Here is a 12,144-nt window from a genome sequence, read left to right as displayed (position 1 = left end):
AGGACATCTGCTCTTCTCATTACCAGGTCTCCCACCTGGAAAGTTCGTTGTTTTACTCGGTGGTCATATGCCCTTGACATCCGTGCTCTGTGCCTTGCGGCTTGTACTGCTGCCCCTTCTCTAAGCTCCTCAATAAGGTCTAGAGATGCCCGTAAATCCTGCTCGTTTCCCTCTGCATTGTAATGTTTTATCCTTAGTGATTCTTCTCCGATTTCTGCAGGGGCAATGGCTTCGGCCCATAGGCCAGGCTGAACGGAGATTCTCCTGTCGAGCTTCGCGGAGTGGTTCTGTATGCCCACAGGACACTGGGTAGTTCGTCAACCCATTTTCCCTTGGCCTCCCCAATTCGAGTCTTGATATGTTGCAGGATAGTTCGATTGGTTACTTCGGTCTGTCCGTTGGCTTGTGGATGCCCGACAGAAGTGAAGAATTGTTGGATGGACAGTCCTAGGCACCATTCCCTCAACTTGGCACCGGAAAACTGAGTGCCGTTGTCAGACACTAGTGCTCGCGGAATTCCGAATCGGCAAACTATATTTTTCCATAGGAAATTAATCACCTCTTTCTCAGAAATTTTTGCAAGTGGCTCTGCTTCGACCCATTTAGTAAAGTAGTCGACAGCTACGATGAGAAACTTTCTTTGCCCTGCAGCAAGAGGAAAAGGCCCTACTAGGTCCACTCCCCATTGAGCAAAAGGCAATGGGCTTTCGAGTGGTTGAAGCGGTGTAGCTGGTAGATGCTGAATATTAGCATGTTCTTGACACGGCCTACATCGTTTTACTAGCTCGAGCGCATCTTACCTCATCGTAGGCCAAAAGTATCCTTGTCGGAGTGCTTTTCCAGCCAATGCTTTGCCTCCCAAATGGTTTCCACAAATTCCTTCGTGGATTTCCCTGAGTACGTAGTTTGCCTGAGCAGGTGCAAGACATTTCAAGTACGGCTGAGAGTACCCCCTCTTGTACAGTTCTCCGTCTATTAAAGTGAATCGAGCGGCTCTTACCCTAAGCTTTCTTGCTTTGTCCTGCTCTGGGGGGCGTTCTCCTTTTGACAGGTACTTGATGATTTCATCCTTCCAACTTGGCTTACCCTGATTCGCACACAGGATGTTAAGACTTCCAGTTCCTATTCCCTTTTTATCACACGTGATGAACGTAATTTTCCTGCTACTAATTCCTGTCGCGGAGCTGCCGAATTTGGCCAGTTGATCTGCTATTTCATTTTCAGCTCGAGGAATTTGCTTGATTTCAAAATTCTCTAAACGAACAAGAAGGTCTTTCACTTTTGATAAGTACTCCTTCATACTATCTTCTTTGGCTTCATAGTTCCCTTGAACTTGATTGACTATGAGTTGTGAATCGCTATAGGCGATCAGCTTTCCAGCCCCTGCCGCTAAAGCCAGTTCTATTCCCATGATAAGTGCTTCGTATTCTGCTTCATTGTTTGATGTTGGAAACTGAAATTTGATGGCGTACTGGAACTGATCTCCCTGTGGACTCTCTACTAACACCCCTGCTCCACTTCCTCCAGACGTGGAGGATCCATCTACGTGGATTGCCCAAGTGGGAGCTGAAACTCCTGCGCCATTGGTTTCCATTTCTACTATGAAGTCTGCTAGAACTTGCGCTTTAATGGCGGGGCGCGGCTGATATTCAATCCCATACTCACTTAGCTCGACGGCCCATTTGGTCATCCTTCCAGATGTCTCTGGGCTGGACAATATTCTCTTCAAAGGGTGATTTGTTAGTGCAACCACCTGGTGGGATAAAAAGTAGGGACGCAGCTTTCTTCCTGCCACTACTAATGCTAAGGCCAACTTCTCGATGTTAGTGTATCGGAGCTCGGCGCCCTGCAATACTTTGCTTATGTAGTACACGGGTTTATGTTCCCGTTCCCTGTCCACTGTCAGAACTGCGCTGATTGATTCAGTCGATATCGCCAAGTAGAGTAAAAGGGTATCTCCGTCTTTTGGTTTCATGAGCAATGGTGATGTTGCTAAGTACTTTTTTAAATCTTCGAAAGCATGTTGACACTCTTCGGTCCAACGAAAACCTTTTCCCTGCCTTAGGACTTTGAAGAATGGTAACCCTCTGTCAGCCGATCTGGAAATAAAACGGTTCAAGGCGGCCATCCTTCCTGCTAACTCCTGCATCCCTTTTATGCTCTTGGGGGGTGCCATGCTTAGGATTGCTTTAATTTTCTCAGGGTTCGCCTCTATTCCTCGCTGGGAAACCATGTATCCTAAGAATTTTCCTCCTCGAACCCCAAAAGCACATTTTTCGGGGTTTAACTTCATTTTGTATTTCCTCAATATCTCAAAACATTCTTTGATATCTTCCACATGCTTGAGAGCTATAACGCTTTTTATCAACATATCATCGATATAGACCTCCATACTCCGCCCGATCAATTTCTCGAACATCTTGTTTACCAATCTTTGATACGTGGCCCCAGCATTTTTCAATCCAAAAGGCATTACTTCATAGCAATAGATACCTTGATCAGTAATGAAGCTTGCTTTTTCTTGATCTTCAGGAGCTAAACCTATCTGATTATACCCTTGGTAAGCATCCAAAAAACTGAGCAACTCACATCCGGCGGTGGAATCAACCAACAAGTCGATTCGCGGCAATGGAAAGAGATCTTTGGGGCAAGCCTTGTTTAAATCGGTGAAGTCTATGCATAGACGCCACTTACCTCCGGGTTTGGGAACAAGCACCACATTTGCTAGCCATTCGGGATAGGAGACTGGCCTGATATACTTGGTCTTCACCAGTTTTTCTACTTCGACCGTAATATGTTTGTTCTTTTCTGCTCCAAAAGATCGTTTTTTTTGCTTTACTGGCTTCATCCTGGGGTCCACATTAAGTTGATGGAGGGCATACTCATGAGGTATTCCTGGTAAGGGTTCACCTTCCCAGGCGAATACATCTGCATTTTCCCTGAGGAATGTTGTTATCATCTGTTCTACTTCAGCAGGCATCTCCGTTCCAATCTTAAGAATTCTACCGGGACTTCCTGGAGTTACCTCTATTCTTTTTAGCGCTTCGGTTGCCTCTAAGTGTTTTACTTTCTCGACTTCATTATCGATAGTATGTATTCTATCATTTTTGGGCTCATCTGTCTGTGGATGTCTCTTCTTCTGAGTTGATATCTCGTCCACCCTTGACCTTTTCTTACAATTGGCAGGGTCTCGCAGGATGTTAGCATGACACTCCCGAGCCAACCTGCTATCACCAACAGCCTCTCCAACTCCTTCTGACGTTGGGAACTTCAACTTCATATGATAGGTTGATCCTATGGCTTGGAAAACATTTAGACTCGGGCGCCCCAGTATCACGTTATATGCAGATGATGCATTTACTACCAAGAACTTTACCATTTTTGTAACTCTTCTCGGATACGAACCTAGCGAGAGCGGAAGTGTGATCTCTCCTAGTGCTTCCACTACTTCTCCAGAAAATCCAACTAAAGGGGTGCTGATGGGCGTTAGCTGTGCATTGTCTATCCCCATTTTAACAAATGCATTAAGAAAAATGATATCTGCTGAACTGCCTGAGTCAACCAGCATCTTTTTCACCCAGAAGTTGGATATTGTAGCAGAGACGACCAATGCGTCATTGTGCTCAACTAAAGGGTATTCCCTATCTGACTCAGTGAATGTCATTTCTTTTGATATTTTCGATATTTCACACACGACTTGGGCTTGGTTAGGGTGAGGATAGTGATTCCCCCTAGAAGCATTACGCAGAATAGTCTTCCTCGCTCTATTTGAATCTCCGCAAGCTGGTCCCCCGGTTATAACAGCGATAACCCCTCCGGTCGGCATGTTCTCATGGAAATCTCCATTATGCTTTCCTTGCTTCTCATGATTCTTTGGGGGTTCTCTGTTTCGACGATCTTCATAAGACTTGTTGTCTCGTTGTTGGTGGTGAGACTTACTCACGAAGTCTTTTAAATAGCCACGTTTGATTAGCTTCTCTATTTCTGTTCTCAAGCTGTAACAGTCTTCGGTAGAATGTCCTTTGTCTTTGTGAAAGTGGCAATACTTGTCAGATTTCAGTCGCTTTGGGTTGTCTTTCATTGGCCTCGGAGGTTGCAGCAAGCCTTGTTTTTCCGCAACCACCAATATATCAGTCAAACGTGCATTTAGGGGTACCTGCTGAAGACGAGGGCCTTGGAATCCTCGTTTCTCTTCTTTTCGGCCTTCTCTTGGTTTTTCTTCTTCCCTTTTTCTTTTTCCTAAATATCGTGGTTCAATAGTCTCCTCAATGCGTATATACTTCTCGGCTCTTTCCAGTAATTCTTCCAAGGTGCTTGGGGGTTTTCCTGCTATGGATTCTTTAAACTTTCGATGACGGAGGTTTTGTTGCATAATTCCTGCCAAGAGATCATGATTGACATGTGGGACTTCGTGAACAGCCTGAGTGAAACGCTGCACATACTCTCTTAAGCTCTCTCCTTCTTTTTGCACAACCGAGAATAGGTATGATGCAGTCTTAGGGTATTTTCGATTAATGGAGAACTGATGAAGGAAACGCTGAGTAAGTTGTTCCAGGCTTGCAATGCTTCCTGCTGGGAGTTTATTGAACCATGCCAGTGCGCGATTAGTCAGCGTAGTCCGAAAGATTTTGCAGTATGCGGCATCACTGAAGTCATATAGATCGGCTTTTGCATAAAACCTGTCGAGATGATCCTGAGGATCTCCTGATCCATCATACTCTGGCAGACTTGCTATCTTCACTCCAGCTGTCAGTACCTCGGCTAAAATAGCAGTAGTGAATGGGCTTCGCCGGGCCGGTAAGATTGCTAGAGCACTTTCTCCTCTCTCCTCAGTCCGAATTCCGGGGCGCACGGGCCCGTGGCTATTTACCTCCTCCTCATGGAGCACTGTTTCCCTTCTTGCACTGGGGTTTGGTACCCTGTTCGTTCCAACTTCTTCTTCTAGTGTGCGTCTCCTTTCTTGGTGTTGAGGAGGAGGCAATTCACCATTTACATTTGGATTGTCCTCCAAGTTATGCTGTTGCGCTGCCAAAAAATGTGTCATGGCTTCCGCGACCGCACGCGAGGCAGCTTCCTCCAACATGGATTTCAAGGCATTTGGGGTGATCAGAAACTCCTCTTGCGGCGGATGGTTAGGAGGCGGGTGGTTAGGAGGCGGGAGCTCCCGTCCACCTTCAGTGTTACGGGTGGCATGTGATCGCGTTTGCATCTCTAGTGGATAGGTGGCTTTCCCACAGACGGCGCCAATCTGATGCGGGCGAAATGATTATGTCCCTATTCAGCAAATAAAATAGGAAGTCGTACGTCCTCCTGGTCTCCTGCTTCTTCGGTCACCTATAGATGGGAACGATCTCCTGATCTCCTACTCCGTCGGTCACCTGAAGAAGTTGCACGTCTTCCTTTTGGGTGGTCACCTGATTCACGAACACACGTTAGAGGCGCCGGGTGGTCACCCGGCGGAAACCCTCCGACGCTCAAGTCAGCGATCACCTCCACACAAAACAGGAGAGCAGAGAGCTTTTGTAGGCTAAAGAGTCACTTACCTTGAAATGAAGAGATTCACTCCTATTTATAGGCAAAATTGAGCTAAATTGCACAATAACCCTCCTAGGCTCAAAAAATGCAATTTAATCATCCAGGACTACCAAATTAAGAATTAGTCCTTTAAAAATATTATTCTCGCAGATTGACCCACTCTATTAATTTATATATAAAAAGTATATTAAAAAAATATACTTATACCCATCACTATATTTTAATATAATACGTATATCGTGTGTGTGTGTGTATATACATGCATAGACAATGAAACAATTTGATTGTATAATTAACTCCCAGCAACATCTCTATATTTTAAAATATGAACAAGTGAAAAGGATCATTTGTATGAAAGTCATGTGAAGCTAATAATTAATACGAGAAGTGAAATACAAAAGTTGCAAAGAGAAAACTTTTAAAAAGTAATTGCAGTTTTTATTATTTATCATTACCCAAATGAAAACGATGTATCAAAAATAAATAAATTAACAACGGAAAATATGAGAACGAGAGGTTAACTGGTTAACTAAACCGCAATAGTTAGCGATAATTGAGAATATATATAAGATATTTATATATATATATATATATATATAATATGTTTTTTGTGTAAGAGACTATATTATTGCCTTGTTAGTATTTGTAATTATGAGTTTTATAGTCGTATAAATCATAAATGATAATATAAACGGAGTTTTATCTATGCTATTTCATTCGGGCACCCGAATGAAAATTCAACGGTCCATGTGTTTTGAAATTTGATATGATCTCATTTCAAACAAGATTATATTAAATCCCAAAAAACTATAAGCGGATGCACACAAGAGGAAAAAAACAAACAAAAAATGGATATTGGTCGAGAGGAAGAGCATTGCTGCACGTTCAATCATATGAGGAAAGGCTGTTGTCTCTTAAAAGCACATCACATCAACACAAGCACAACTACTGCCAGGCCAAATCCCACTACTTTCCACCACCCCCCATTAGCTCCCTCACAATGCTTTCTAAGGTAATGTTCTCGACCTTCGGATTTGCGTTTTTGGTCTTATATATTTGTTTTTTTTTCAATTATGATCTAATTATAATTATGTATGTGTTGTTAAATTTTGGTTTTAATTTGTTATTTTTGTTTCTTTATGCTTCAAAAATGTATTTTTTATAAACGTTGTGGTGACATGAAACTGATAAGAACGGGAAGAGACATCATCTGAAATTTGATTTAAAAAAATTCTACACGGGACCAAAATTATAATTTGTCATTGTTTATTTAATTAATAAAATCTTGTCTGACATAAACAAAAATTGAACTATCAAAATTCATCGGTACAATAAAAGTCCCACAAAATTAAACAGTCAAGTATGATTTACAGAGATTATACAAGTACACGATGCATTCGAACACAATTTCAATCTAAAATCACCAAAAAAAAAAAAAATTACATTTTTGAATAATTTTGTTCAGGAAACAAAAAATTTTTTAGGACGCATTAAATCACTAAATCTCTGAGTACGAGGCAGTCCAAACAGTTGCATCGAAGCTCTAAAACCTCGTCCTTTTCTTCCCATCTGCCCTCAGTCAATCAGTCGCCAGAAGACGGTCTTTCTTGTTTATTACCATTGCCAACACCAAGATTTTTCACTCCCTCCAAGATTTTGTTTATATATTTATCCACAAATTAAAAATGAAGATACCTTGCTCTATGCTCACTGAACAATTTATTGATTTGCTCCCATTTCAGTGATTTCATTTTCACGTTTCGTCTTTTTCAACTTTCCCGCTCTCTGCCACTCTTTTTTTCTTTCTCAGTCAAATTGCAAAGTTCTTTCTTGCTCAAGGATCACTTGTGCTTTTTTTATTTACTCATTTCTTTTTTGTAGATAAAATGGGATTCTGTTGTTCTGTTTCTTGAGGAGAAGTAGGTTTTGTACATGCGTTTGTTGCAGAAACTAGGAGCAGATGAACAGTAGAGTTGGCACCATTATTAATTCCAAGAAAGCACCTTTGTTTCCTCAAAATGTGAGTTTTGTGTTTATGTTCCAGAGTCTTGAAGTTTCTCTCCTCTATCGTGTTAATGGGAACTGTGAATTTGGGTGATTTTTTTTTTCTTCAAGAATCCATTTTCTTGATCAGTAAATGATAAATCTGAATCTTGGTAGGGGAAGAAAATGGAAATGGATGGAGGCAAATTGCAAAAAGCGGACAAAACAAGGGTGAATCGGCGCCGGTCAGCAAGGGAAAGAAAACTGGCCTTGTTAGAAGATGTAAACTCACTCCATTCTCACAATGAAAGCTAAAACTTTGATAAGATTCAGCCTTTTTTTTTCTCTGTTTTGATTGTGTTTGTTTTAATGTTTTGTTTATGTTTCTGTTCTAATTTTAGCTCAATATGACAGGTTGATAATCTGAAGAAGAAGCTGAGACATGAAGAGAATGTCCACAGAGCTTTAGAGAGAGCTTTTAATAGACCTTTAGGAGCTCTGCCTCGTCTTCCTCCTTATCTCCCTCAATATGTAATCTCCTTTTCATCAATCTTATTAGAAATAAGAGTCAAAATTCTGATCAAGGGGGCAGGCGATCACCATTTGATCAGGTTAACATAGTGGTATAGAATGCAGAACACGAAATATGTGCTGAGTCTGGTTATATATTTTTCTTGGAATTACTAGATGAATTGGTTGTAGTAAATGATTTGATGTTTGGTGCATTATAATGCAGACACTCGAGCTTCTAGCCGAGGTGGCTGTGTTAGAAGAGGAGGTGGTACGGCTGGAAGAACAAGTGGTGAATTTCAGACAAGGCCTATATCAAGAAGCTGTCTGCTTGTCCTCCAAAAAGAGTGCAGATGATCTGAGATCATCCTCGGGCAAAAGGCACTCAAGATCCTTGTCACAAAATGAAGCTAGTTTAGGATCAATCGTCCCACGATCTGTTCCTCGTCTTTCAAGGAGTTCTACGACTAGAAAATCCGACGGTCTCAACGATATTGCAAGTTCTTGCTCTGAGATAACAAATGCGAAACAACTTCAGAACATTCCAGCTTTGAATTTAGAAAATAGGTTCGGAAAAGAGAATGGATCGTCACCAGATAAGAAGTCTATGGTTATAGGCACCCCTGTGAAGAGGCAACAAAAGACTGACTCGATAAATAATGATAATTCCCTTAAGATGCAGGTATTTTATTATTTTGAATTCAGACAGGTTGGAGAAACTGTTGCAAAAGGTAAGAATACTCGAAGACCGAGTGCTAAACGATATGATACTTTGCTGCAGAATAGAATTTTAGAGCAAGCACAGGAGAGCTCCACAAGTTCTGATGATCATATGGAGAGTGAGGCGAATAAAACGTCTGCGGAAATCTTGAAGTGTTTGATCAGTATCTTTGTTAGATTAAGTTCATCAAAAGGAAAAGATCCGGAGTCCTTTTCTTCTCTAGAAACAAGTGAATTTGGTGAAACTGCCCTTGAATCAGACTTCCGAGATCCTTATTTCAATTCTTCTGAATTCAAGAAACGAGATGTTGGTGCCTACAAGCATTTTTATGCAGTGGAAGCTGGTTCATTTGATCCCAATAGGAAAACAGATGCATCGTTTCAGATTCGTAGACTGAAGTATGTACTTAACTTATTGTTTCTTTTGGTAGCGTAGAAAACGGTGATGATAAATTTTTCTGTTTGCATAAAATTCAGGATTCTTCTTGACAAGCTAGCATCTGTGAAGCTGGAGAGTTTAAACCATCAGCAGAAGCTTGCTTTCTGGATAAATGTGTACAATTCGTGCATCATGAATGTAAGCCGCGTCTACTCGAAAAGAAACTTTTATAGATAATAGGATGGCATTCTGCAATTCTTAGCCCTTTTCAACATTAAAACATCAAATTTTCAGGCATTTTTAGAGCATGGGATACCCGAGAGTCCGGACACCATTGTAGCACTGGCACAAAAGGCAAGCTTTTTCTTCACTTTGAGACAAAACTATTTGTATTTAGCTAGCACATCACTTCCATTTTTATCTAAAGATAAAAGAATCATTATCAAGTAGAACTGTATGATGTATATTCCATCAATAACGCTTTCAACTTGACCTGGTATAAGTATCATGTGATTCATGGTCAAAGGCAGACCTGACGTGCTAACGCCCGTAGTTCCCCTGAGATGAAAATATTTCAAATTTTATGTTTTCCCTTCCTAAATACACTAATTGAAAAAAAAAAAAAAAAACCAATGCTTCCTGCAGGCGACAATAAATGTTGGGGGATTCGTTCTAACTGGAATAATGATAGAACACTTTATCCTGAGACTACCGTATCATTTGAAATATGTAAGTTTACTATGTCATTAGTGCATAGCTGTTTCTATTCTAATCTGTATTTCTGAGAGATTCAACAATTAATTGCTTCTCTTAAATCTTTGTATAGACGTGCGCGAAAGCTTGGAAGAACGAAGAAATGAAGGTTTTCAAAGCATTTGGTTTGGAATGGTCAGAACCTTTAGTCACATTTGCTCTCTCATGTGGAAGTTGGTCCTCCCCGGCTGTAAGCTCAACATCTCTCTTGTTTGTTAACTAAAAATTCTCTCTAATTTCTACTGAGTCTACGTAAAGACGAGGTTCACCACAATTCGTGGTGAAATGTGAAAGCACTTATATGACTTTTCAATGAGTTTTTTTCTAGCAGTACATATTAATTCATTTTCATTGGATGCATAGTGGTTGCTAGAACAAGTCATTGCATAGAATGTAGCATATGATTCTACAATTGGGTTCGGAGCATGACAAAAGTGAGAAAGAACCAATCCTGAGAGTACTATTTTGTAGGAATAGTCAACCGAGGATAGTTCTGAAATGTGAAGAAACACTGTGAGAACATTAAACTTGCGAATGGGATCGCTGTGTAGTCTCTTATCCATTTATCGGGTAGATAAACTAAGGATGGAGCCAAGGAAGAGCCGGTGGTTACACCTAGGGGTGCAAACGAACCGAACCTGTTCGTGAGCTTTACGAGCCCGCTCGATAAATATTTGATTCGTATTCGAGCTTATCGAACTCGAGTCGAATTCGAACATGTTCGAACTTTTTTTCGAGCCGAGCTCGAGCCGAAATTACTCTGTTCGATAGATCGCGAATAGTTCGCTAGCCTTAATATTTAATTAATATAATATAATTATATAATAATATATATACATTTCGAGCTTTCGAACCATAATATTCGAATAGTTCACGAATAGGTTCGAATATTTCGAACCGAACTCGAACTCGAACTTCATTTCGAGCCGAACTCGAGCAGAACTATTTGAAATTATCGAACTTCGAATCGAGCTCGAACTCGAATATACTCTTATCGAGCCGAATTCGAACCGTAAAATTTTACCATTATTCGGCTCGATTCGTTTCGTTTGCAATAACAGTTCTTTTTTTAAATGATTTGTCTATATTGTCCCCTCGATATAACTCACAAATATGGTTGTTTGATCCACAATTTTTGAATCTTTTGTCAGGTGAGAGCGTACACTGCATCTCAAATAGAGGCAGAACTGGAAACAGCCAAAAGAGATTATCTACAAGCAACTGTTGGGATTTCATCATCAACCAACAAGTTAATAGTTCCCAAGTTGTTAGATTGGTATCTTCTCGATTTCGCTAAGGACTTGGACGCACTACTAGACTGGGTTTGCCTGCAGCTACCGGACCAGCTCCGGAACGGAGCAGTCAAATGCCTGGAGGCAAAAGGGAAAGAGCCACTCTCAAAATTAGTTCAGTTTATGCCTTACAATTTTACTTTTCGGTATCTTATATATATGCCGCAAATGAAAAGCGTTCAAGTTCATGTATAACTTCATAAAAGATTTGAGTTTTACGGGTATACCGTATATGTCTATTATATTCTTGGCCCGGCCCTGGTCATTGTGCCTGGGGAAGTCAATACATGTATACAATAATCTTGATTTTTGGTAGAAACGGGAATGAATTTTTTAATCAATGGGGTTATTCGAGTTTTTGGAGGCTTTTTATCTCACGGATAGGGTGATGAGTATGATTGGTACGTTAGAAAAGAATAAGGCAGGAATAGAATCGATTTTGGAATGGAATGAGATTGAAAATGGAATGATTGTTTTATTCTATTACAACGATTGATACTATTAAAATGACAAAAAGAATGAAATGAAATAATGTTTAATAAAAAAATCATATTTTAACTACATATATCAAAATAATAGTAATTCATAAGTTTTTTTTATCATTAATATTGAAAATGTATCAATCATTATAAAATTATCATTATATAGTTTAACTAATTTAAAATTTTATTTTATAATAATAATTATTAAAGCAAGGGGTGTCAGGGTTGTATTAAAGCAAGGGTAACAGGGCTGTTAGTCAGGACAGCGAGTAAGGCTCTAGCCCGACTATTTTTGGGAGGAGTAGTGATACCCTGGTAAGCCAGGGGTGGCAGGGCCATGAAAGGCCAGGGGTGTCATGGCTGTATTAAAGCAGGCTAGGAGCTTCAGGATCCCGGGAGACCAGATCTGCATGACTTAGACAAAGTCCATGTCTCAAGGGCATGATCCCCACGATTGCCATAATCCCGAGCCTTCCGGCTCCATCGTGCG

At 40.5% G+C, this 12,144-nt stretch overlaps 1 protein-coding gene across 1 annotated transcript; it reads left to right on the top strand.

The window, feature by feature from the left end:
• Positions 1 to 7,044: 7,044 nt before the first annotated feature.
• LOC140864030 (uncharacterized) lies at positions 7,045 to 11,411 on the top strand. The gene is made up of 10 exons (XM_073267908.1): positions 7,045 to 7,555; positions 7,696 to 7,800; positions 7,933 to 8,049; positions 8,255 to 8,710; positions 8,810 to 9,147; positions 9,226 to 9,325; positions 9,422 to 9,481; positions 9,773 to 9,856; positions 9,954 to 10,070; positions 11,032 to 11,411. The coding sequence occupies exons 1-10, from the start codon at positions 7,496 to 7,498 to the stop codon at positions 11,365 to 11,367; spliced, it is 1,773 nt and encodes a 590-aa protein (XP_073124009.1). The 5' UTR covers positions 7,045 to 7,495; the 3' UTR covers positions 11,368 to 11,411.
• Positions 11,412 to 12,144: the final 733 nt, after the last annotated feature.

Source organism: Henckelia pumila, chromosome 4, assembly GCF_033568475.1.
Source record: "Henckelia pumila isolate YLH828 chromosome 4, ASM3356847v2, whole genome shotgun sequence".
NCBI classification, from domain to species: Eukaryota; Viridiplantae; Streptophyta; class Magnoliopsida; order Lamiales; family Gesneriaceae; genus Henckelia; species Henckelia pumila.
The sequence above is the reverse complement of the archived record's forward strand: the minus strand, read 5'-3'. Positions and strand labels throughout refer to the sequence as shown.

Excerpts from the sequence above, each read along its gene's own strand:
- LOC140864030 (XM_073267908.1), top strand. The coding sequence starts at position 7,496 with ATGAACAGTAGAGTTGGCACCATTATTAATTCCAAGAAAGCACCTTTG. Across the intron at positions 9,148-9,225 it reads TTTCAGATTCGTAGACTGAA|GATTCTTCTTGACAAGCTAG; the intron begins GTATGTACTTAA and ends CATAAAATTCAG. Across the intron at positions 9,326-9,421 it reads ACAATTCGTGCATCATGAAT|GCATTTTTAGAGCATGGGAT; the intron begins GTAAGCCGCGTC and ends TCAAATTTTCAG.